Source organism: Mesoplodon densirostris, chromosome 2 (genome assembly GCF_025265405.1).
Source record: "Mesoplodon densirostris isolate mMesDen1 chromosome 2, mMesDen1 primary haplotype, whole genome shotgun sequence".
NCBI classification, from domain to species: domain Eukaryota; kingdom Metazoa; phylum Chordata; class Mammalia; order Artiodactyla; family Ziphiidae; genus Mesoplodon; species Mesoplodon densirostris.
Genome location: NC_082662.1, coordinates 148,345,860 through 148,373,299, shown reverse-complemented (window position 1 = coordinate 148,373,299; position 27,440 = coordinate 148,345,860). Strand labels below are relative to the sequence as shown.

Genomic DNA, 27,440 nt, shown 5'->3' with positions numbered 1-27,440 from the left:
TGTCACCAAGATGGTGACATAGCTTGTTCCTGACTTTTCTCCCCCTCATGAGAAGAACAACTAACAACTATTCGAGGACAAGACACCACTGAGAGAATCCTAGGACATGGAAGTGAGGCTGAAGCACCCTCGGCACCCCAGAGATCAAGGCAGACTGCATTAGAAGAATGGATGTTACCTGAATCTATTATGGTAATCATTTCATTTCATGATCAAACCATCCTGCTGTACACCTTAAACCTATGCAATGAAGTATGTCAATTATTTCTCAATAAAACTGGGGGAAAAAACCCTAAGACATGAAAAGTCCTAGTGAAAAGAACAAAGATGGTTTAAACTTGAATTCTTGTACCACTAAAAAATAAATAAATAAGAGGCAGATAAATGGTTTCTGAAATTAGGGTGGGACTATAAATTCTGAACAACCAGCAATTTAAATTTCTTTTATAGAATGAAAAATAAATATTCAACTGTACCATTTTGTTTACCTTCACTGTCACGGAATGACTCCCCCCCCCTTTTTTTTGGCTCTGTCACTGTTATGGATGAAATTGTGTCTTCCAAAAATATGGGTCGAAGTCCCTGGTACCTTGGAACATGACCTTATTTGGAAACAAGGCCCTTGCAGATGTAATTAGTTAAGATAAATTCATACTGGAGTAGAGTGGGCTTTTAATTCAATATGACTGGCGTCTTTATAAGAAGAGGGAAATTTGGGCACAGCGACAGGAAGACAGGGAGAATGCCATGTGATGACAGAAGCAGAGATGGGAATGACGCAGCTGCAAGCCAAGGACCAGCAAGGACTGATGGTCTCCTCCTCCAGAAGCTGGGAAGAAGCAAGGAAGGATTCTACCAGTCTCAGAAGGATCCTGCCCCTGCTGGCATCTTGATTTTGAACTTCTATTAGAGAATGACTTTCTTTTGTTTAAAGCCACCCAGTCTGTGGTACTTTGTTATGACAGCCCTGGGAAACAAAGACAGTCACTGTGTTGTCCTGCAAACCCAAGAGAAAAGTCTAACTAAAGGAGAAGGGTTAGGAGAGCAGTGTCAGTACCAGCAAAAACTTACCTGCAACGTAGTCGCCAAAGCCAATGGTTGTTAAAGTGATAACCACAAAATAAATGGCGTCCAGGGCACTCCAGCCTTCTATGTGCTTGAATATGATTGCAGGCAGAGCAACAAAGAGTACACAGCCAAACAGTATAAATATGATTGTTGAGATGATTCGAATCTTGGTTTGACTAACATTCCACTTCTAAGGATGAGAGAGAGAGGGAGAAATCGATTGAGATAGATTATCAATGTACCTGTGAAGTTGACCTATATATCAATACACTGTTATCAGCAAATTAGTAAATTAGTAAATGGTATTTTATTCCCTCTTATAATTTTAATTGTCTTTACTTACAAATAATGGGTATAACATGAATAACTGAAAACAACCAATGCTAATAATGATGCTACTTTACCCTTACATAGCTTTACAATGGTAAATTACTTTCTAAAGTAAATTACATTTGCTCTGAGAATAAAATTTCAGACTTACATTGTTCTTTGTTTACCTGAACTACTTTTGAAATATTTCTATTCTATAGGCATACAACTCATTGCATGCCAAAGATAATCTAGAAATATATGAAATGGAGAAAACTGAACCATGAATTAAATATCTACTGTTGATAATTGATAAAATTCTTAATTTCATGAAGACTTTTCCCTCTCACTCCTACCACATTTTCCTATCATTCTTCGATTGGTTAAGGTGAAATACTAACAGACTTAAAAGTACACAGTTGATTCCCATGTGAACCAGATGAACTACCTCTCTGTTCTATGGCCTTAAGCTGTACAACTAAATATACCAGACATGATATGTAGGCAAGGATAAGTCTTCAGCACCCCTAAGCTACAGCTGCCCTCAGAGGGCCCATATTTTTTCACTCCTTCCCTTCTCAGAAATCTCTACAGCATAACATAGTAAGTGAAGTATGTACATACAGCCATTTATCTCCATATCTCTTTTTGTCATTATCACTATATTTTTTCATCTCCCTGAATCTGTCTTATCTACCATGACAATTATACGTCACATCCCCACCATATAAAAATCACTGAATTTTAGAGCTTGAACATTTTCTAGAGATAAAGATCTTTAAAACCATTGAATGGAAAGTGGAAATAAAAGTTTCTCTAGTCTATCACCCTTATCATATACGTGAGAGTTAAATGAATTCATGTTTGTAATGTTCTCAGAACAGAGCTTAGTACTAAATGTTGAATCTTGACTACTGGGATGTATTCACTACCAGAGCATGAGATTTATTTTATGCACTGATGTGTATACAGCATGAAAAACATTCTCCAGCATCCTGTAGTCACTCAAACATCTGTTGAATGAATGAATGAAGAACAATTCAGCATTATCAAGTTCATGCCACTAACCTGCCCTCTAAGTTAATGTAATACAAGATACTTTTAATATCAATATAAGAAAAGTATAACACCCAAAAAAGGATAAAACAACTAGTTTGGAAGAACTATGCCTTCTTTACTCTAACGTAAAAATATTTGAGAATGAACTTTGAGCTTAATATGAAACATATCTAATTCTAAAACTGGAATTATAATTTAAATTGAAAAACTAATACTCAGTGGTCTTATTTCATCAATAGAGTTAAATACTTTGTCGAATTTTTTATGAAAAGATAAATTATTGAATAAATAAAATGTATTGTAATAGTAGTGATAGTACTAACAAACCATTTATAATCTCATTCTCTAACACAATTATTTTCTTTATTCATAATTTTTTTTCAAGAATAGAAGCTTGGGGGCCTCCCTGGTGGCGCAGTGGTTGAGAGTCCGCCTGCCGATGCAGGGGATACGGGTTCGTGCCCCGGTCTGGGAGGATCCCATATGCCGCGGAGCGGCTGGGCCCGTGAGCCATGGCCGCTGGGCCTGCGCATCCGGAGCCTGTGCTCCGCAACGGGAGAGGCCACAACAGTGAGAGGCCCACATACCAGAAAAAAAAAAAAAAAAAAAGAATAGAAGCTTGTCATCATGATATTATTTTTCACTTAAAATCTAATTAGAGCATTTTCATTTTATTTTATTTTTTCTATTGAATATAATATACCCATGAACATCTTCATGTGTATTATTTTGGTTCTACTAAATTACATCCCTTAGTTAAATCTCTATCAATAACATTACTAAATTAAGTTATATGATCCCCTTTATCGTGTTTGCTATGTATTATTTGATCCTTCACAAAAGGGCTATTTGAAGTTTACTAGCTATGTTAGGCTTTCACTTATAATATCTCTAACTCTCAGAGTAATGCCTCATCATCAGTACCATTATTCACATTATATAAATGGGAAAATGGAGATTTAAGGGTAAAATAACTAGCTTAAGTGAATATAGCTAGGAGACAATACAACTGGAATTTGAACCCAGAACTGTCACGTTTCTACTTCTTTTCCATATATTTTGCTTTTTCTCATTCATTAATGTATTCATTTGAAGAAGTATAAAAATAACTATACAGTGAGTTACTTACAAATAGAGGTACATATAAATTGTTATAGAAAACCCAGTAACTGTACGTCTAACTGTATCTGAGGTGAATAGAAAAGTTATAATATTTTTAAAATTTAAATGATTAACATATGTAGTTAAAAGGCTATTGTACTCACAATAAATGTATCTTCCACTTTTGCAATTCCTTTTCCAAATATGGTTCCTAGTTGATCTCCAACTCCAGCCAACAGAAAACCAAAGAGGGGAATTCCCAGTAAGGCATAGATGATACAGAATATTTTTCCCCCTTCTGTGCGTGGTGAGATGTTTCCAAATCCTAAAAAACACAAAGAAGAAGAAGAATTCAGCTGTTTATAAATGAGTAATAGTTTAAAACATAAGACCTCAAGATTGATTCAGAAATTCCCAAATATTATAAGATATCAATCCTAGATTTCAACTAATTAAGAATCGCTTTAGGGCTTCCCTGGTGGCACAGTGGTTGAGAGTCCGCCTGCCAATGCAGGGGACGCGGGTTCATGCCCCGGTCCAGGAAGATCCCACGTGCCGTGGAGCAGCTGGGCCTGTGAGCCATGGCCGCTGAGCCTGTGCGTCCAGAGCCTGTGCTCCGCAACGGGAGAGGCCACAACAGTGAGAGGCCCGCGTACCGCAAAAAAAAAAAAAAAAAAAAAAAGAATCGCTTTATACCACATAAGTTTTAATGTAAAATCCTCTTATAAACAAATATTTTAACAATCTGCAAAATATAGCTAGTGTTCCAATTAAACTAGATGATGAAAACTGAGGGAGTAACACATGTAATAAAGTCAGTGTTTTCATTAAATTTACCTCCACCTCCCTATACTGCTAATCCTGTTGACTACAAAGTTTTTGTTGCCATTTACTAAGAGTGTATTGCCTTCATTTAAGAGTATTCAAATATGCTTAAATTGTTTAGTTTAAAGTTTAATAACAACTTTTAAATTTTGTTTCCATTCAAGTACCTACCAAAAAGCAATAAATAAAAACTTAAAATTACCAAACCTTGTTAAAGTTCTGAGGATTCTGAAGGCTTTTCAATTTTGTGCAAGGATGGCTCTACTTGTTATGATTAAATCAGCTCAATTTATTCCCCCCCCCCTTTTAAGAACAAAAGCAATGTCTACAAACATGTTTGAGGTAAAGAATGCATGTTGGGCTTCCATGCATGGTGGCACAGTGGTTGACAGTCCGCCTGCCGATGCAGGGGACATGGGTTCGTGCCCCGGTCCGGGAAGATCCCACATGCCGCGGAGCGGCTGGGCCCGTGAGCCGTGTCTGCTGAGCCTGCGCGTCCAGAGCCTGTGCTCCGCGACGGGAGAGGCCACAACAGTGAGAGGCCCGCGTACCGCAAAAAAAAAAAAAAAAAAAAAAAAGAACGCATGTTCTCTAGAAGTACACAGAGTATCTTTTTTGATATGTAATCCTCTCATTGTCTTTCACATTAAATTAATCTGGAATTTTAGTTTTAATTTCCTCTTTTACTCAAGAATGTGGATCGGGATTTTAAGATTGGCATTTTGTTGCTACTTTCTAGTTTTATGACTATTACTGTCAAAGAGTATGGCCTGTATGATTTTTACTTTGGGGAATCTATTGAGATTTTCTTTGTGGCTTTATAACGGCCAATTTTTTAATTTGTTTCATTGTTTTTTTGAAAATAATCTGGATGTTCTATTTGTTGGAAATAAAAAGGGTATATATTATCAAAGGGATTCATATCATCCCCCCAAATCCAGTCCTAATGTGGTTCCCTCACAAAACTTGCCCTGGGGGAGGAGGGGATGGGCTAATATTTGGTCATTTTAGTGCATACATTTTTCTCCCCATAATATTTCCATCTTTCTCTTCTTCCTATTCAGTCAATTTGGTATTCATTGCTAGTCAATTCATCTATTGAGAGTTGTGGGTTTTTTCAAATGTATTTAATTTTCAAGAACTTTGCCTGTTTTCATTAGTCAGTTCTTATGCCATGAAAATAATAATTACATTCATTTCTTTGCTTTAACAATGTTGTACTATATATTAACTCTATTCCTTGAGAGAAATCCTATACTTCCTTTATTTTGGTGACTTTCTTCAAGTGTCTGAGAATTCCTGGTCATATCTTCATACTTGTAAGCACAGTATAATAGTAGTTTGGTTAGTTTTTGTGGCTGAAATGTATTTCCCAGCCTCAGTGAGAATCGTGGTTGATCTGGTGGTGCATGTAAGATTCTCTTCAAAGGAGTGTGGTTCAAGTAGTGTTGGCCGGAAAGAAGAGGGCTGGCATCTGACTGGCCTTTCACATAGATGTGCACCTCACAGAACTTGATAGCAAGGTTTCCTAATTCCTCATGGCAGCCTCCAGTTCACAGCTGCCTTTCTGCTTCTCAGACCTGCTGACTGCTTGGGGAACATGATGTAAGCTGTCTACACATTTAACTCATTTACCTTCCATCTGCTCTTATCTACTAATGCCTTGGAACACTGAACATCAGGGCAATATGTACAAAGGTCCATCCAGGGCAAGTGTGAAAAAGGCTGAGAAGCCTTGTATCAAAGTAACTTGAAGAAGAAAAAGCCCATCACAAGGGTTAGACAGAATGCTTAAATTGGACTATTTGGGATGGTGCACCATTTCTGTACACTATCCAAGATGGAACTCAACAATTTCAACCCTGTCCTCTATTCTAGCATCAATAAGCAGAATACCAATAACAAGAGAGCCTTGCTAAATCAGCAGTGTGGACTGTTTTGACCTGGGTTCTCTGATTATTCCAGAGAGTCCTGCTAAGATCCAACACTATTTTATTGCCTCTCCAGATGAATAACCATGTGACCTGAAGTAGGGCAGGCATCTGAGTTATCCCATACCATCCCATTTTCTCTTTTTGCATAAGAGGACGAATGTCTTCAAAGTTATATCCATAAGAAGTAACATACCTCCAGAAAGGGTCAAGAATCAAAAAGAAAAGATACAACTTTTTTTTTAATACTGACTGTGGCATTGCTATAAATAGGCTCTGCAGTTTGTTTAAAAAATAAAAGCCTAAGTATCAGAGGGCTCAATTTGATCTGCCCCACACAAGTTAAAAGGGCATAGGAAAAAAGGGCTCCAACTTTTCATCCATCACTGACTCAGATTCGGCCCAGAAGCCACTGGGACATCTTCAGAAAAGGGGACAGGATTTCCTCAGAAAGTCTGTTTATATCACAAATGAAATGGCCCCAAATCCAAAGAATTCTAGATGTAAGGAAAAAGTGAATCACCTTTCATTGTTCAAAAAACAGAAACCAGTTCCTTGTGGCATCTCTGTACTTCCTCTTTATCATCTCCAAAGTTAGCAGAAGGGAGAATGAAGGGAGTAGGGTTGAAGGATCCTGATATGATTCTTCTCTGAGTCTCTTCCTGCTTCACCTTCCACATGTTTCTCTCGACACCGTTACTCTGAGCTCTCCAGCTGAATCTGTGCCTCAGAGGTGGCTGCCCTCACACAGTCACCCAGTGCACACACACAAAGTCACCTAGCCATTTTCTGACATAAAGGGCATGCCAATGACACCCTAAACATTTGCCCAGGTGACAGGATCACGTGGCTGTTCAGGGGATGTTCCTCACGTTTTCTCCTCTTCCCTGCATAAAATAAGAGTGGTCTTCTCTCCATGGATATACCACAGGGTCTAACCCAAGAACAGACCCCGGTTAAATGACTTGATAGCATTAATGGACTTACAAAAAGTACCCATTGACTCTAAGCAATACAGTATGCCAAGCTTTTAAACTATTAATCTTAGTGGTTGTCTGGAGTTCCTCCTGACCCTTTCCCATGGTTAGTCAGCAGCACCTTCCTTGCCTCAGGGTGAAACAGACTGTTTTGGCAAGAAGAAAATGGAAAAGAAACAATATTAAATTTTGTTTTCTTTTAACTCCTAAATTAAGGTGTTCACACTCAAAATGCTTTGCCTGAGGAGAGCAGCTGTCAGTTTATAGCATCACATATGCTTGGCAAGAAAGTTATAAGAGCGGCAGTCAATCCAGCTTCCAAAGAGCTTAAGGGAACAGACAAGACTGAAGATTGATGGGGCCTGACCTTGGAGGAGGCGGGGTGAGGCAGAAACCAGAGGATAGGACCTGGGAGGAGGAGGGCATTTCAAAGATACCCTGAAGCTGTCTTGAGAGATCAGTGGTTAAATTCTCAGGAATTCTGCAAGTCAGCTGACTTCACATTGATAGTATGAAATCAACTGTAGCAGGAATACTTACACCTCAGAAATTGGCAAGCGCTACAGTTTAGGGCTCCCCCCCACCCCCAGCTACCTAATATTGACCAATACACTACAGAATAAGACAGTCAAATTTGAGAGACCGTACATAGTCTGTGCTAGACATCTGGATGGAAGCCTGTAGGCTAACCCCTGACATTTGTATAAATACAGCACCAGAACAGCTATCATCTTGTCTTCACATCACTTTAAGGGAAGGGCTTTCCGTGAAAAGCTATTGCAGGTCCACTGTAACTGGATTACCTAGCAGGAGGCCCATATATGTCACCCCATCTGAACAGCCCCAAGTGGACAGGCCACTTTTCTGGCAGAATTTATTAATACTACAAATAAATAATAACCCTTCAAACACTGTGCACACTTGCAATTATTTAATTATTTGCAACAACTGATTTAATACCTATATTCCTCACTTGACTATGAGTGCCATGAGTGTAGAGACTGATTTATTGTTTACTTATATGTTGTTAAAACTATAATTCCAAAACCTTACTGGCTTATTAACTAGTGCATTAATTGACAATCAATAAATATTTCTTGACTGGTTGACTGACATATAAACCTAATAAAATCACAAAACTTTAGAAAGAGGGTAGAGAAAAATAAAAGCATACAGAGAAATACAATGTTTCTGTATGAGAACTCATAAAAAAACTAAATTTCTCTCCCACTAGTTACTAAATTTACTATCTTTGCAATCAAAATTCCATAGTTTTTAAAATTTTTACAACCTAATGAAATGATCCTAAAATTCATCTGGGATAAAATTAACAATAAGTCAATAAATATTTAGAAGCATGACTAATATGAGGCAAAATTTACTTCCAAATTAAAACTACATTATCTATAGTTTTAATAATTAAAACGATGTAGAAAATTAATGAATGAAAACAACAGAAAGCATAGAAAAGACCCAGCATATAACTGAATGTACTGTTTGATAAATATGACATTTCATATCAATATAGAGTTAGAGAATCAATTAGAATTGATTATTAAGTAAACAATGATGGGGTAAATAGTAAGCCACTTAGAAATAAATTATGTCCTTGCCTCAGGATATACACTAAATATTACCAAATAGATTAAATAATCAAATATAAAGAAAATGTGACCATAAAATATATATGAAAGGACAGGAGAATGATTCTCTAAATATAACTCCTAGGGCAGAACCATAAAGAAATGAAGGATAAATACAACTACACAACAATATAACAATGCTGTATGTCAAAAGAAGAACACAAATTCTATGTAGAGACAAAGTGTTTTTACCGAGAGGCAGTGCAGAAAAGACCCAATCGCCTCTGCTACTGATCCTACCAGGGCTCTTCTTGACCAAACAGGCAAACTTTCACTTCACTTTCAGGGCTGAACTTGTCCTGAACCTAACATGTCTGCATTTGTGATCTGAGATGTTCAAATTTAGACTTCTGCCTTTCGTCTCCAGTCTTAATATGTAGACCTTGGGTTGTTACTTACAAATATACCCATTACTGGGAAATATCAAATATCCATAACGATACATTGATAAACTCCAAATACATTATTGGTTATGAGTACTTGGAATATTTACTGAAAGACTGTCAAGTGGCCAACTTTCACAAACAAGTTCACCTCTATTGAAAAACGTCAGACTAAACTTGTAATAAGCAACACTATTGGATAATAGCAGCCTTTCTACCCTCTGCCTCAGACTGCCTGAAATTAACATAGTTAAACTGTTTAGACTTGTTGGCTGCAGCATACGTACTCTAGATTTAAGAGCACTATTTGACTAATAGGCAGTTCATGCAGATCTTTAATCTCTTAGCCAGCTTCCAATGTAGAAACAGTAGTTTATGATTACATTTATTGACAACAGCAAGGATGAAAGCAACAATAAATTGAAATTACATTCATATAGTTCATTCTAAAGTTAAACCCAGCTTAAAATACACATCTAAGTAATTCTGACCAAAAATTTAGGAAGTAGATTCTATTACCCCAATCTCACGGAGAAGAAATTTAGATAAGAAAAAACGCATTACTATTATTTTACTTTTGATAAATTTTATATCATAAGGTAGCAAGCTCTACACAGAAAAGTAATCAAATATCACCACAGCAATAAGTATGATTTAATTCTGTTTGATGAAAAAGTATTCAATAAATATTACATGCCAAACACTGTGCAAGGTACTGCAGACACAAAGATGAAGAAAGCACTGCTTCAAAAAATTCCAAGTTATTAATAAAATCAACTAAATACGATATCTACCAACTTTTCTTTAAACATTAATGAAGGTACACAAATAGACAAAGATTTGCTACACTGAAAACCAAAAATAGCAATGTGTGTGTGTGAGGAATACTCCCATTAAAACACTGCACTTGGGCTTCCCTGGTGGTGCAGTGGTTGAGAGTCCGCCTGCCGATGCAGGGGACACAGGTTCGTGCCCCAGTCCGGGAAGATCCCACATGCCAAGGAGCGGCTGGGCCCGTGAGCCATGGCCGCTGAGCCTGCGCGTCCGGAGCCTGTGCTCCACAACAGGAGAGGCCACAACAGTGAGAGGCCCATGTACCGTGCAAAAAAAAAAAAAAAAAAGAGGGACCTATTTTAGCAATTTTCAGACATACAAAATCCAAGAAACCTTACCATCCAGGGAGCTCCTACTAAAATAACTATCTAGGTGTGCTTGAGAAATTATATACTTCAGAAGAAAGAAAGGAGCCTAGTAGGAAAACATAGCACAGGAGAAACAAAAGTGGGCAGAGAAATGGGGAAAAAAAAAGTCAAAAATTTAATCAACTACTAACTGCAAAACATGTGCACACACAGAAACACACACATGCAAACACTAAAAGTAAACAATGGACAACAGTAAACACAATGGATGGGGAAATAGAGGTTTAATAAGTAAGTTAAGTATTGTTTGGCTAACATATAGAATTAAAAGTATTAGCTAAAAATGTGTTAAAGAATAATAGCAACCACTATCAATCCAACAAAAGGGTAGAAAAATAGGGAAAGAAGAAACAAAGAGGATGACAAAAATAACACAAATAGAAGAAAACCCAAATATATCAACAATCACAATTTATGTAAATAGACTAAAGGCAAAGACAGGGATTATTAGAGTTTATAAAAATATCACAGTTCAGATAAAAACAAAGGGATAGAAAAAGATTTGTTAGCAAATTCTTATCCAAAGAAAATCAGCATAGCAATATTAATATCGATCAAATAGATTTAAAGGCTACACATATTTCTAGTAATAATGAGAGTGACTATGTACTCTAATAGTAGAGACGTTATAGTAATCATGATTCTGTATGTGCCAAACACCATAACTTTGTAAACTATTAAAGCACAAGCTGACAAAATTATAAGAAAGTGACAAATCTACATTCATTCAACATCAGAAAAGCAGCTAAAGCAATATACCACATTTGCAGACTGAAAGGGAAAACAATATGGCTATCTCAACAGATTCACTCATTCAACTTGTTCAAGTAACATTTATTGACTGCCGTGTGTTAATCATTATAAATACAATAAGTGAACAAAAGAAGAAAGTCTTCTTTGTTCAAATGGAGCTACTCTAGTTTTGGACAGTAAAGAAAATAAACAGAATAAATTGTAATTGTTAGAAATCATTACATGGTGTAACAAATAGAAAAGAATGGGAGTTATTAGGAATATGACATGTAGGATTGTAATTTTAAATGGTGTGGTCAGAGTGGGCTCCACGGAGAAGGCGACAGTTGAGGAAAGATTTGAAAGAGGTGAAGGCACAGGGCCATGGAAATATCTGGGGGAAGAGAGGAATGAGCTGGTGCAATGGACCTGAGGCAGAAGTGAGCCTGGCACATGTGAGGGAGACTGAGGAGGCCAGTGAGGCTTGAATGACAGGGGACGGTGGTAGGACCTGCCAGGGCCTGATTATAGGGGTCTAGTGTAACCTCAAAGGCCTCATAGGTATAAGGATGCAGAAAAGCATTTGATAAAATTGATCACTCTAAAACAGAACTAGAAACAGAAGGAAATTTATTAACCTGGTTTTTGTTTTTAAACTCATTTATTTTTTGGCCACACCATGTAGCATACAGGATCTTAGTTCCCTGACCAGGGATCGAACCTGTGCCCCCTTCAGTGGAAGCATGAAGTCTTAACCACTGGGCCGCCAGAGAAGTCCTTAACCTGGTTTTTAATCAAAAAACTAATAGCCAGGGCTTCCCTGGTGGCGCAGCGGTTGAGAGTCCGCCTGCCGATGCAGGGGATGTGGGTTCATGCCCTGGCCTGGGAGGATCCCACGTGCCGCGGAGCGGCTGGGCCCGTGAGCCACGGCCGCTGGGCCTGCGCGTCCGGAGCCTGTGTTCCGCAACGGGAGGGGCCACAACGGTGAGAGGCCTGCGTACCGCAAAAAAAAAAAAAAAAAAAAAAAACTAATAGCCAACATATACTTAAGGTGAAAATTCCAGGCACTGGCTTTAAGATCAGGAACATGAAAAATACATCATCATTATGACTTCTCCGCTATATAGTATTGTGAGTCAATGCTATAGAATTAGGGAAAAAAAAGGTATAAAATGAGAAAGTACAAGTTGAAGCTATTACTATTTTTTGTACAACATGCTTGTCTATGTAATAAAGCCAAGAACAGGTATACTGGATTCAAAGTCAAGAAAACAACAACCCAATAATAATAAATACTCATATGTGCTTATTATGTGCCAGACACTCTTATAATCCATTAAACATATTGATTTGTTTACTTCTCACAATAACCAAATAACATACGTACTCCTATTCTCATTTTTCAAATGGAGAAACTGAAGCACAGAGAGGTTAAATAATTTTCCCAAGATTACACAGCTAATAAAGTAGGGGAGCTGGGATTTAAACCCAGGTATTTTAGGTCCAGTGTCTGGCCATTTATCATCCACAACACAACATTCCTATACCCCCAGAAAAACCAACCAGCAAATGCAATACAAAATCAAAATATCGCTATAACAATATTAATAAATATATCTAAGAATATAATAATTTATATATAAGTATTTTCTAGATAAAATTACCAAAAAAGTTACAAAATGAATGACATAAAAGGCCTGAAGAAATGAAGAGAGCTACAGATATCAGTTTTACCAAATGTATGTTAAGTATAATGCAACTGCAATAAATATTTTGAAGGATTTTCAGTGCAAGTTGATGGAATTTTATAAAAGTAATAAAAGAAAGTAAAGGACCAATAGCTAAGAATATTTGGGGAAAAAGTGAGGTGGGAAGATTTGCTCTACATGATATCAAGACTTACTATAGCTATTAGAAAGCAATCTGATTAACCATCTGTACCATTTATTATAGTTCTTAAAAGCTAGAAACAGAAAATTACTGTCTTATCAAGACAAAGAATATCTATCTCAAAACATTTAATATCATACTTAGTATTAAAGGTCAACAAGAGGAATCCCCTTAAAATCAGGGGGAAAAAGATATCCATTTTACAACTATTATTTTTTATTATTCTGAAAGTTCTAGCAGGTTTAATGGCAGTGAACATATAAACGGAATAATTATTATAAAGAAGACAAATATTCATTGTGGATGGAATTAAATGTCTAGTAAATACAGGAGAATATTGAAAATTGTTGAATAGAGAAAAGCTCAGCAAAATAGCTGAATGCATGATAAATATGCAGAAACCAACAGCATTATTCTATTTTAGCACAATCTCAGATGTGCTAAATGAGATGGAAAAATACCTTATTTTCAATATTTAGGGAAATATGAAATACCTAAAAGTAATCTTATCAAGACATATGGAAGAGCTTTAGAGAACAGCTTGGGCTAGTGTAGAATGGGATGTAACAAAACATAAAAGAACAGAAAAGACTAGAATAAGGTCAGAAACAGCACATTCTTTTTTTTTAAAGCATCATGAATAAGTTGGAAATTGAATAATTATGCAATTAATAATGCTGAGCAAATTGGTTACTATTTTGAAGAAAAAAATTCACTCTATGTGAAAAGTAAGTACCATGTAAATGAAAGATACAAATAAATTAACTAAACTACTTCCTTATTGATCCCCTCTGATTATGTTTCCTCCTTTACCTCAAATGCACACCCTCCCCCTCCCACCACTCTTCACCTGGCTGATCCCTAAAATTCCATCATTACTTAGGTTAGAAATTAATTTCTCCAACAAGCCTTCCTTGAGCCCTCACTACATACCCCCAAGATTGGGCTTGGTCCCCCTCCTGTGTACACATTTCCTTTAACCTAAGACTTACCTCACTAGATTGTAATCATCAGTTCTGCAATTAGAAGCTCTGTGAGGGACCATGTTTTAGTTCTCACTGTAGCCCTAGTGCATTTCCACTGGACATCTAAATAAATATATTCTTCCTAAAACTCCCTTTCTACTCTCTGCCCCTCACTGCAGCCCTCTCTCCATTCTACTGAGGCAGTTTCTCATTTTTCAAGTGTTGAGAATTTCAAGAGTACCTGATTCACTTTTAGAGCTTGGACCTAAAATGTTTTCAAACAGCTGGTTCGCTGTGGCTCTCGTGAAACCGTGGGGTTATGGAAAGATGCTCATAAAGGTATCCCTCTACTAACTCTCTTGTTATCCTTAAAAATCTCTTCTGTGCACAGGTTGGGATTTGAGATTTCTCTATATTGTGTTGACTTCTGAATAGTACTTTTCCTTTTGAAATAATCAGATTAGCATATTTCATCTCCCTCCATCCAGTAATTCAGGATTTTGCTCTTAGTGGATGACTAGCAGATAACTATCATGTTAATTCACTTTGCCTTGCCACTCTTTTTTAGTGACCCTTTTCTTGAATAACTTATGGATTGTCTGATAAAGACTTTCTTTAAGGAACATTTTTTCATAGAAGCCTGCCCCTTCCCCAGCCCTGACATCCCCATATCAGGTGTGCTGAGGAGGCTCCTGAATTCTGTGTCATGGAGACAATACCCTGACCCAACACGTATGGCCTCACCACCACCATCTTGTTAGATTTAAATCAGTCACCAAAGGGCCAGAGTCCTCAAGTCTTCCTCAAGCCCACATCCCAAAGCCATATGGCTCTGTAGGCAATGAAGCAGATTCCCTCTCCATCACAACCCTCCCATTCTCCTTCCCTGCTTCTCAGTGGTTACAATGCCACTACTTCAGGGCATCAAAATAGACTGACTGTGGTCTTTTCTCACCCAAATCCATCTCAGCACAGTCCATTCTCCCTAAAGCACTGTTTCAGTCTTTATAATCCATAGTTTGTAAAACCCTTAGGTGTTCCAAGGCCTTTACTTGCAAACCACCATTCCTATTTCCCCAAAACTCCCTGTTACGCAATTGTTCTATCAATACCTTCTGGTAACACCAGAGTCATCATTACTCGCTGAAAAAAATAATCTAGACTCTTCTGATTCCTTACATTTTTTATGTTGCTTGCTCCTTCTAACTGGTACAAATGTGGCCCCTCAATTGTCATTTGCAATCGTTTCTGTCCTTTCTGCCCCCACCCCGCCCCATACACCACTTTCAACACACAGTCATTCCTTTCCCTTTCAACCAGCTGTGATCTTGCCTTCTTTCAACACACATAGTATTTTCTATTTCCTTTGGAGGGATTATGTATGACCCTAACATGAATTCTTACCATTTGGTTACATGCTTTTTTCTCTCTTCTGGATGACAAATTTCTTGGGAGCAAAGACACTGTTTTAGTCATTTTTCTTTCCTCTACATACAGTGTGTGGTGCTTTGCTCGTAACAGATGTTCAAGAAAATAAGTTGAATTAAAAAGAAATGCCTATGGATTTTATTAATATCCTATATTTTATTTAATAGACATGCTCAGATCTAAGTGGTTCTGCTATAATAATTTTTTTCCTCCTTTTAATTTTATTCAGGACTGACAAGAAAAAAGAAAGTTATTGATTTGTGCAAATATTATTTTTTTAAAAAACCCTAAAAGTAACAATCAAAATATTATTTTAATATAAAACAATTTAAATTACTTTAGATGCAGAAAAACATTAATATTGTAGGGCGTAAGAATAAAATGTTGGAGGTGGGGTGAGGAGAACAACATAAGTTCAGAGTGTACTCCATTAGCAACCTAAGAAAAAGAGGCAGCTGTTCAGAAAACACAGTGAAATGATAATCACACCTGGTCTTTTTTAAAAAGCTAGTCAAACCCACATCTCTGCCATATAAGCAAAGAAGCTAATCGAACACTGAAGAAGAAATATAGTTCCAGAAAAGTATGATTCTAATGAAGAGACAACTAAACAATGTCTTGATAAAAAGATGCACCCATTTCAGAACTTTCACAAAGTAGTGAATTGTTCTTCTAGATCATTGGTTTTAAACCAAGGGTGCACATTAGAATCACATAGGAAATTTTAAAAATCCACCCTGGAACACCAAAATTATTGTCTTTCACTGGGAGAGGAGGGGAGTGTGCATATGTATTTTAAAATATCTACAGAAGTGATTCTGATTTACACCCTATGACAGAGGCAGGGTTTTATGGGCCTAAAGCTATACAATATGGGGGGAGAGTCTCTTCAGGAGAAAAGGATACAAAATTAGGAAGCAAACGGTATGTAGGATGACCTTGATTAGAGTTCCTCTTTTATCCCAGCTATGGTATTGCTTTATTATTATATTTTCATTACCAAAAATAAAATAATTGTCATTACCAATAATAAAAATAATGGCCAACACTATTATTTATTGAACATTCTCTCTCTCTGTCTCTCTCTCACTACATGACAGATACAATGCTAGTCCCTTCATATGTACGCTTAATTCAACTTTCACAATCCTATGAGATGAAGTACAACTAATTATCTTCACTCTGAATGTTGAAACTGTTTATTGAAGCAATGTGTTCAAGGTTAAACACTTACTAAACATTAAGGCTGAGATTTAAACTATTAACTCAATCACTTAGAGCACATACTTGGGATCAAGGCTACAAATACCGTTCCTCAAACTTATGGGCTCAGTTGTTGAATAACCTGAGTATGAACTATACACTGGACATACTATTCTGCAGGTACTTGCTGTTGTACCTAGTCAGGCTGGGAAAGAATGTATAGGTGCATCAAAACAAATATGTCAGTTAAAGGAATTAAATCAAAGGGTTGTTCTGACCTTTTGTTTCACCATTAACATCACCAGCCTTCCTCTTGGCCCAGAAGCCACTGGCCTGCAGTTCAAACAGTATTTCACAAGATGGCTCCCTTGCTATTTTTAGCTGCAACTTACATCATAAAATCCTACATCACAGTTGAATAATGGCAAATCTATAGGAAGTTACATATTTCTTAAGTTGCTTTTTGATTTTTTTTGTTCACAAGATACAGTTATAAAATCTACAACTGCAGCTACATGTTGAAGGAAAATTCTCCCACAAAAGAACTGTGCCAAAGAACAACAATAATAATCTACCTGCATACTGTTTCCAGCTTTTTATTTAATACATTGGAACTGCGTCCTATCCTCTTTTCAGCTATGAAAACATGTGGGAGGAAGGAGAGAGATCCAGTGAGGGAAGCAGGAGTAAGAGAGCACATTTAAGTAGCACTAGAGCTTCACCCACCACCCCACTGGTGAGAACATCCTAGAGTGCACAGGACAAGGTAAAACAGCTGACTTCAAAGTCCTTCTCAGGCCCCACATGCCTCTCACAGTGAGAGCATCTAACTGTTCTGGACTGGATTCTAAGTGTTTAAGATGTGCATTTTAATAAAACATGACCACTAAATGTTGGCCAACTATTTCATCTGAAGCTCAAGCCAATAAACAGAGATCTGTTCAAGGTGTAATTAAATGATATTTCTATAAATGGTAGCAAATTCATGTGCCATTTAACTGCCTCTTATTATCTGTTTCTCCTCTTATCCCAAGAGGGGAGAAAAATGATCCAACAGCATCAGGAAGTGGGGAACTATTTCTTAGCAAGAAATCTGGATAACTTACATTTTCCCATATATATATAGAGATTATAATCAGGGATCTGAACTGTGATAACGCATTTTCTGGAAATCACACCTTAAAGGTTATTGGTAAAAGAATCTTCCTATAAGAACTTCAACATAATTTGATCTTATCTTTCTGATCATACATGATGTCAAACAATAAAATAGCAATAAAGAAAAACAATAAAGAAAACCATACTACCTACTGGAAAACATTCTGTCTTTGACCAAACTTTGGTCTGGCTCTTCTGAGCTCTTGCTCTGACTGAGCCTTGGGTTCCCGTGTCCTTTTTTGTAAAGTCCAGTTCTAATAAGAATCCTGTTGAGTCAGTTTAGCCAGAATCCCCCATCCTCAGTATTTGATCACCCTCGAAATCTGATCAGTTTCCTTATCCTCCCATCATCGTCGCCCAGGTGATATCTGATTACCTCTGATAGGCCTTTAGCAAGAATCCTGTTAGGTCGGTTTGGCTAAAATCACCCCTTACTCCCTGTGTTTCCTTTTAGTAATTTTCTATCCACTGATTCCCCACCCTGCTCCTTGGCTATAAATCCCTACTTTGCCTTGTTGTATTCAGAGTTAAGTCCAATCTCTCTCCCCCACTACAAAACTCTATTGCAGTGTTTCCTACACCTATTACAGTGGCCCTGAATAAAGTCTACCTTACTATTCTTTAATGAGTGTCATTAATTTTTTTCCTTAACACTGTAAACAGTCAAATGATAAAACTATACAATTCCTTTAAAAGGAATATATTAGACATAATAAATGCAATTTTTTTTTCTTTTTTCATTTTAGAAAGTTGGATCTTGGAGGACATTCATAATCTGAATTGCCAAGAAAGCTACACTATCTTTGATATGCAATAATTTTCCTCAATTGCAAACAGACTTACTCAAATCTACCTTCAAGGATACTGAGGGTGGTATAGCATAGTGACTAAAACTGTAGGCTCTAGAGCCCAAATATCTGGGATTGAATCCTAGCTTTGCTACTCTGTCACCGAGAAAACTACTAAAACCAAACAAAAAAAACCTGTGCCTCAGTTTCCCCAATTGTAAAGAGTAATGAGGATTATGTGACATACTACACATAAAGGACATGGTATGGTGCTTGGCACATGGCAAGGAGTCAGTGAGTATCAGCCGGCTAATGTTACTTTTCCGGCCATAAAGAATAGCTCAGGTACTGCCAGTGGTGCTCTGAAGAAATGTCCACTGTTGATGAAACCAATGGTGGTAAAAATGGTGATGCTCATGCTGACACTACTTTTCCCACTGAAACATGATTAGAGTAAGGAGGAGTTGAGCCAATATTCTTTTTCACGCTTTTCATTGTGCAGATTATGCCATGGAACAAAAACAGCTATTTGATACCAACCAAATAATAGACGAAGCGCTCTATGTTACTGCAATTCACCGTTTACTGTCACAGCCAAGCAGGCATTGGCAGCTATCGGATATTTCAACCTTTATTAGCAAGTGGTAAACATAATAATTGTATTATGGCAAAGCCTGTTATTTTGGAGGAACTACTTCAACATCTCTCACAGGACTGATGGGAAGTATCTTGTCTGAGATGGCCTAGTATTTTTCTATATTCACAATATAAAGAACCACAAATTGAGAGGGAAAAGGCACCTGAAGTTTTTAAACAAAATCATAAAATGTAAGAATTGAAATGGCCAATAGAATTCTAACCCCATCATTACACAAATATGGAAAGCTGAGACTAAGAAAATTGAAGTATTGGTAGTAATTAGGTAGCAGAGGTTGAAGAGAAAAAATGCAAAGTTTTCAAGTGTTGAATGTCCATATTTAATACAATTTAACATGAAATTATGGTGTAAGGAACTCTTCTTGTCTTGGCTATTATCTTGGGGCAGTAATTCAAAACTCATCAACTACTGTCAGTGTCAGAAAGGAAAAGAGAGAGAATGTGACAGCTAACCTACCTGAAAAATGTATAATTATCCAGATACTGAACTTGAGTGATGACAGCTGAAGTTGGGTCATTTAGATGAAAGAATACATCACCCAAACCATTAAAGGACATTGGTTAAACTCAATTTAAATTTAACATCCAACATCTTTTAAGATTCACCTCAGATATGAGATTAAATTTCCATGCGTTCTTTGATTTTGACAAATTATATATCTTAAAACTAATTTATTTGTGTATCTTATTTTTTAAAAAATACACTAAAAAAGAAAATTAAGGAGGTACATTTTCATATTTAAAAGCTTCATATCCTCAACATCAAGACAGTAAGGCCATTCAGTCTAAGTATCATACAAGGTCTTCTCACACATGGTAAAGGTAGATATACCTTGCTCAATTCAATATTTACAAGTAAAAAGTGTTGGAGGATCCATCAGAGCCCAGTGCTTTTCAAGCTGATTTTCTGCAAATTACTTGTACATTTTCCAAAGGTAACAATGGCATCATCCTTTCACCGAGAAAGGTAGAGTCTTGAAACTAAGTCCTTAACCATTAGGAGGGAGAGATGAACAAATACCATCAGTACACAAAAAAGTTATGGTAAAACACATATACCTTGCTTTTCTCAACATATGACACAATACAGGTCAGAGGGTATGAATGCTGACCCTGCAGCCAAGCTCTGTGGGTTTAAAACCCCACTAATGCCATGTACTCACTGCATGACTCAGGCATGTTATTTAAACTTCCCAATGCCTCCCTTTGCTTATCCCAAAATGGGAAGAATGACAGCAACTCCCTTATAGGGTCGTGGCAAGGGTGACAATGTTTGAATACGTACATAAAGTACTGAAAACAGTACCTGATACATACTGAATGTTATTTTTTTTTGCTATTATTATATTATTACACAAGGGACCATACAAAAGACAAACCTTTCAGTCCAATGCCACAATTTTCCTGACTTCTCAATGTCTCTTGGGTTTTATAGGTCTTACCAATCTACACCTCTTATATATTTCTGTCAAGGAAAGAACCATCAGAAGCTCAAATAATCCACCTCATAATAGTTGGTGACTCACTGATCATGTGCTATTAATTTTTATTGGTTCTGTCCTACCTAATGGAAATCTTTGCTTTATGTGGGTAATTTCCTTTGCTGTCTAGAATTTATTTTCCACAATTTCCCACAGATAGTAGAATATGTGCTCTAAGCCTTGGGACTAGGAGAAGATGGTGGGGAAAAGCCCATCCCCCAAACTCTGGGAACATTTGAACTGGAAAGGTGTATAAAAGGAAATTAACACTGACTGAGAATCTACTATAAGGGCGGGACTGTGGTATCCTAGGCACTTTGGGTATATTTTCCTCAATTAATTCCCAAAGTAAAATTCTGGAAAAGATGTCTCAAAACTTTTTTCTACTAAGGCTCAGAAATGTTAAGTAAAACACACGTGAGCAATTGAAAGTGACACGTTTAAAGTGTCAATTGAAAGTCAGCGTTTAAATGCACACCTATCTGACCTCCAAGCCTTGTCCTACTACGGAAACAGGCTGCCTGCTCTTGGATACATCCCACTACTCCTGCCCCGCCATGGACAGACACGTACACGCACAAATAGTTCCATTTTCTGTTTTATATATTTGATATTCATAAGGTTTAATTTAAATGAAGTATTCCAGGGGTGGGGGACAGGGAAGGAGTACAAACATCACTGTTCCACACTACCTTGTATCCTTACTTAATTCCTTACACAGTCTCACTTGAGCCTGAAATGAAACACGAACACAAAAAAAGATAATTACGAGAAGGCCTGATCGTGCCCTAAATGTGAACCCTTAATACATTTTTCTTTTCTGTAATCTCTTCACAGCTATGAAGACTATCTCAGATTAAGTCCTTTACCCTAATTTCAGTCTATTAGAAAACCTAATCCTGGAATGCAAGTAAGAAATCAACAAGACACTCCTAAAGATAGCTCAGGACCACAGCTATAAAAATACTGTTTCCTTGTTTCCGTAACAATCCAGAGCCTATAGATAGAGAATATGGGAGGATTTTCCACTCAGTAGAAGGAAGTGAACTGAAATGAACTAAATGGTAGCTAACTATACTTATGTTATCCTGCTACTAAGCCTGCCCACATTGAATCAAGTGGAAAGAACTTCTGAGGCCCCCATTCACACTCTATGTTCACAGTTTAGAAACACAAATCCAAAGTGAAAACAAGTAATATAAAAAACTGGAAAAGAAATATCATCCTTTAAACTCCTTTAAAATTGTGCCTTCCCATTCCCAGCCTATTTTCCTGGTCTAGTTTTTTTCCTTTATCCAGGACCACTTTTTAAATTCTTATACTTACATTTGCATGCTTTTCTTGTTTTTGTTATGTTTAATTTTTATTGAAATATAGTTGATTTACAATGTTGTGTTAGTTTCAGGTATACAGCAAAGTGACTCAGTTATACACATATGTGTGTGTGTGTGTATGTGTGTGTGTGTGTATATATATATATATATATATATATATATATATATATATATATATATATAGTCTTTTCCAGATTCTGGCTTTGCAGGCCATATAGCCTCTGTTGTACTATTCAACTCTGACATTATAGCGTGAAGGTAGCCAAAGACAATACTAAAACAAATTGATGTAGCTATATTCTAATAATTATATAATAGGAGGAAGGCTGAATTTTTAAAACCCAGAATATCAGGAATGGGGATGGTAATACTCTAGTTTTCTAAAATATAACATTTCTTATCATGTTTACAGAAAACAATTCAGAATCTGCAGGAGTTTGGAAGAACTGAAAATATTTGACACTATAATATCACTCAGAGCTCAGCAGAAACATAAGATTTTCTTATTTTTAGAAATGTATCTTCACATGGTTTCTTTCTGAGCACTATACTCAGTTCTCTAAGCAGTTATTTAGTCGGCCAGCATCTACATGAGCATATTGCTATGATGTTTCTAATATGACATTTTTTTCTCAATTTTTGAAGTGCTACAAAATGTTACTATCAGTCTGAAAATTAAAACAGAAGTTATTCAAGCTAATGGCTTTAAACCCTTTTGAGAATGACAGGCCATTTTGAGAATCCGAAATACATTATGGGCCCTCTCTCCAGAAAACAAGATTATAAGCCCTTGAGGGTTACCCTTCCAGAGGTTCATAGAAATTGAATCACAAACCTCACTTCAGTCTTTATCAGACAATGAGGAAAAATGGAGAAATACAGAATATTCTTTTTAAATGATCAATTTTAACTGCACAGTAGTTAATTAAGCATTATGAAATATATTATCCTTTGAGTTTTCATAAAATCCTGGGAGATGGCAAGCACAGCTATTATTATTCACCTACTAGGAAGTCATTTGGACTATTCATGTGAGGAAATAATTCAGAGAAGTTCAATGATCTGGTCAAAATCACACAGTGAATAATGTTAGAATCAAGACAAATCCAGGTCTTCTATTTACAAATTGTATTTTTTTCCTTGCTTTACACTCTTTTCTTTAGTCCAGTGGTTGGCAAACTTCTTCTGCAAAGGGCCAGATAGTAAAAATTTCAGCTTTGCATGCCATATAGCCTCTGTTGTACTATTCAGCTCTGCCATTATAGCATGAAGGTAGCCAAAGATGATACTAAAATAAATGGATGCAGCTGTGTTCTAATAATTATACTATACAACAGAAAGAAGGCGGGATTTTGCCCATAGGGTCATAGTTTGCTGACCCCTGCATTATTTTGCTTCTACATCAAAAGTAAACTCAGTTGTTTAACTTACTTTCCTAAATGGTTTGACTGTTTTTGTATCATCATGATAAGTGATCACTACTAAAATGCAGTTGGCCCTCCATATCCTTGGGTTCCATATCAGTAGAGTCAACCAACCATGGATCAAAAATACTCAAAAGAAAAATTCCAGAAAGTTCCAAAAAGCAAAGCTTGAATTTGCTGCATGCTGGCAACTATTTCCATATCATTTACGTTGTATTTACAATTATTTACATAGCATTTACATTGCGTTAGGTATTGTAATTAATCTAGAGATGATTTAAAGTAAATGGGAGGATATTCGTAGGTTATATACAATCACTATGCCATTTTATTTTTTTAACATCTTTATTGGAGTATAATTGCTTTACAATGGTGTGTTAGTTTCTGCTTTATAACAAAGTGAATCAGCTATACATATACATATATCCCCATATCTCCTCCCTCTTGCATCTCCCTCCCACTATGCCATTTTATATGACTTGAGCATCCATGGATTTGGATATCTGTGAGGGTTCTGGAATCAATTCGCCCTTGGATACCAAGGGGTGACTGTACTCTAAATGCTAATGGAATCCCTATATAATATCACCAGTGACAGCAAAATCTCTGCCAAGAAGCTAAAATTAGAATTTTATATATTGATTTTTATTTTCATTTTGAGATAGTTTCACTGATGAAACCACTGTATAGGGAGATAATTTTGGAACACAATCTCCTTCACTAGCAGAACATTAGATGTGAAAAATGAAAATCCTATTGCAGTGATGGAGTTAAGGAGACATAGTTTGAGAAAGCAAATTAAAATATAAACTATTTTACTTTATTTTATTATAATGTTTAATTTATATTATATATTGCCTTAAAATATAAATTATATGTTGCCTTAAAATCTAAGAGATATATGTATTCCACAAAATATTATATTTTATTATAATGTTAATTACTTATTTTATTGTAATATTTAATTACTTTGCATATCAAATAACATTCAAGGAGGTATCTAATTAGTATATTTGTTTATGGAAGTTATTAGAGCTGTCACAAAATATCTTGGTTCTTCTGAGCATAAGGTAGGATAGCATCTCCCCACCTACACTCTTGAAGTTGGTCTGACCAATGTCACGTGAGTAAAAACAATGTGTGCACATATATGAAGCATGATTAGCCAGTGTTCAGTTTCCCATGGTCTCCTTCTTATGAGCAAGAACAATGGGCAGGGCCCTCCTGTTGACCCACACAGGACGTACAATGTGATCAGGAAATAAACTTTTTATTTTGTAAAGTCACCAAGATGTGCGGATCGTTTACTATAGAAAATAACTTAGCAGATCCTAATATAGAGGCGTAGATTTTTTAAAAATCATATAGAAAAATGATTTATAAAAATATTAATTTTTATTCTACTCAACTAAGAGTAACACCTGTTTCATTATATATTATTCTGATGATCACATTTTGGATTATCTAGATATCATTAAAATCAACTCGTTTCATTAGATCAAAACAAATTAACTAGATGAAGAAACTAGTCAAATCTAACACTTAGCATTGTGAGAATAACTGGTTTGAGCATACCTTAATTATGTGAAGGCAACATTATATATATTATAAGAATTAAAATGTGTGGATTAAAGCTTTAGGAAAGAATGTATTTTCTTTCTTTGTTAACATTAGTAATAGAAATAAATGTAGTATAAACTTTAATAAAAATTACTTTAGTAACAAAATTAGCTTACTTTAAATTAGTATACTGCAATTCAGTGTACAAGCTCTTTTTACATACATAACTTGATTTAACCTGCACAACAGTTCTGATTGTGAGAAACACCAGCCCCATGTGACAAATAAGAAAATTAAGGATAATAGAAGAACTGTGATTTGCTCAAGAATATAACCCTAGCTAGTAGCAAAGGCAGAAACCTAAACTTAAATTTTATGAAATGAAATCTGATGTTCCTACTGACTCACTCCTTTGAAAAAAATAGGGAGCAATATTTTCGTTCTAAGCTGTACTATGTAAGTATAACTAGGTTAAGTGTCTGCGTGAATATGTACAGCACTTTATTTACTTGCAGTATAATATTTATTAGGAGGTCATGTCTACATCTATTTTTTATGCATCAAATGATATTAAAACAGAGTTTCCCAACAGTTAAAAAGATGATGCATGACATCTTTGTTAGTTTTATTAAGTAAGTAGGACATGAGCTGATCTCACAGACGAGGATTTACCATGAGAAGGAAATGTTAGTACAAATGAGTTATAATACTCACTATTTTATATTCATGTACATTCCATTTAGTGAATCGACCATAATTTACTAAAGCATAGCTTTTATGTGGGACAGTTTGAGTGGTTTCCATTTTTATATAGTATAAATTACACTGGGATAAACATTGTCAGGTATACGGCATTTTTTAACATTTTGGATTATTTCCTTAGGATAGATTCCCAGAAGTAGAATTACTAGGTTAAAGGGTATGAACATTTTTATGACTCTTGAAACACATTGCCAAATTGCTTTCCAAAAAAACGTTATATCAATTTACAATGCCACCAGCAATATAGGAAAGTGCCCTTCTCATAATATGCTCACAAGTATTTGGCATCATACAGCTTTTAGATTCATAAATTTTGTAGAATTATATATATATAATATATATATATCTTAGATTTTTAAGGCAACATATAGTTTAAATAACCTCCAATTTCTAATCTGTCCTTTAACTGTCTATGACGATTTGATAGTTTTATAAGTCTATTTAGAATAATATGTGATGTATATTAATCTTTTTTCATAGTACAAACTGCTTTGTCTATTTTGATGTTTCAGCTTGGTGACTGCATGTGTATGTGTGTCAGGAAACATACAGAGGATTCAATTTTTGTACCTGGTCAAATGCATATTTTCTTCCGTGATTTTTTTTTCTGTTGGTTTTTAGCATAGCTTATCATAACTCATCTCTATCTATATTAAGTAATCAAATTATTCTAACTTTCCCAAGGAGTGATTTTTTTTTTTTTTTTTTTTTTTTTGCGTTACACGGGCCTCTCACTGTTGTGGCCTCTTCCGTTGCAGAGCACAGGCTCCGGACGCGCAGGCTCAGCGGCCATGGCTCACAGGCCCAGCCGCTCCGCGGCATGTGGGATCCTCCAGGACTGGGGCACGAACCCGTGTCCCCTGCATCGGCAGGCAGACTCCCAACCACTGTGCCACCAGGGAAGCCCCCAAGGAGTGATTTTTGAAAAACTTAACTCTTGAATTCAACTGTAATTTATGTTGATGTATAAGGCATGGTCCTAAGTGATCTTTTCCATATTGGGAACTAGTTACCTCAATATCATAATTGAATAATCCTTTATTTTTCTATGTTTTAGATGAAGTCTCATTTGTTATATATTAAATCACCTAATTCTTATTCAAAAAACAAACAAAGAACAAAAAAAACAGAGTTTTCATTAAGTTATCTACAGGTACCACTGAAATTACCTATTAAAACCTACACTCTTTAAACAGGAGCTACTTAGGCTGATTATGATTTATTCCATACCCTTTCTTTCTTTTTCCTTCTCTTGCTGCTTGCCTTTGGGAATTTCACTCTTTGTTAGCATCTCCAGTAAGGGAAACTTAAGCTTAAAGAGGAGAGGTACAACACATCAACCAAATTTGCCCATGTTTGCTGTTTTTGCTTTAAAAATAAAGTTAGAAGGGGAAGAAGTTTAAGATTAGTAATTAACATGCATTTTTTGATGACCTGTGACTTTCAAAAGTTCATAATATCAATATTTTCCCCAGTGGTACTTTAGAACCAAGAGATGGCTGCATGGAATTCCTTTGTGTTTAGAATTAGTCATTATCTGCATCGTACCTTATGTGCACA

The 27,440-nt window shown here is 36.2% G+C and overlaps 1 protein-coding gene across 1 annotated transcript in view; it reads right to left on the bottom strand.

The window, feature by feature from the left end:
* The window catches only part of KCNK2 (potassium two pore domain channel subfamily K member 2), a 166,448-nt gene that overhangs the window by 86,562 nt on the left and 52,446 nt on the right, over window positions 1-27,440 (bottom strand). The window contains exons 4-5 of the mRNA XM_060088497.1: window positions 3,702-3,862; window positions 1,072-1,258 (exon numbers count right to left, since the gene is read on the bottom strand). Of these exons, the coding sequence (XP_059944480.1) occupies window positions 1,072-1,258; window positions 3,702-3,862 (348 nt within the window). The remainder of the gene's footprint in view (window positions 1-1,071; window positions 1,259-3,701; window positions 3,863-27,440) is intronic.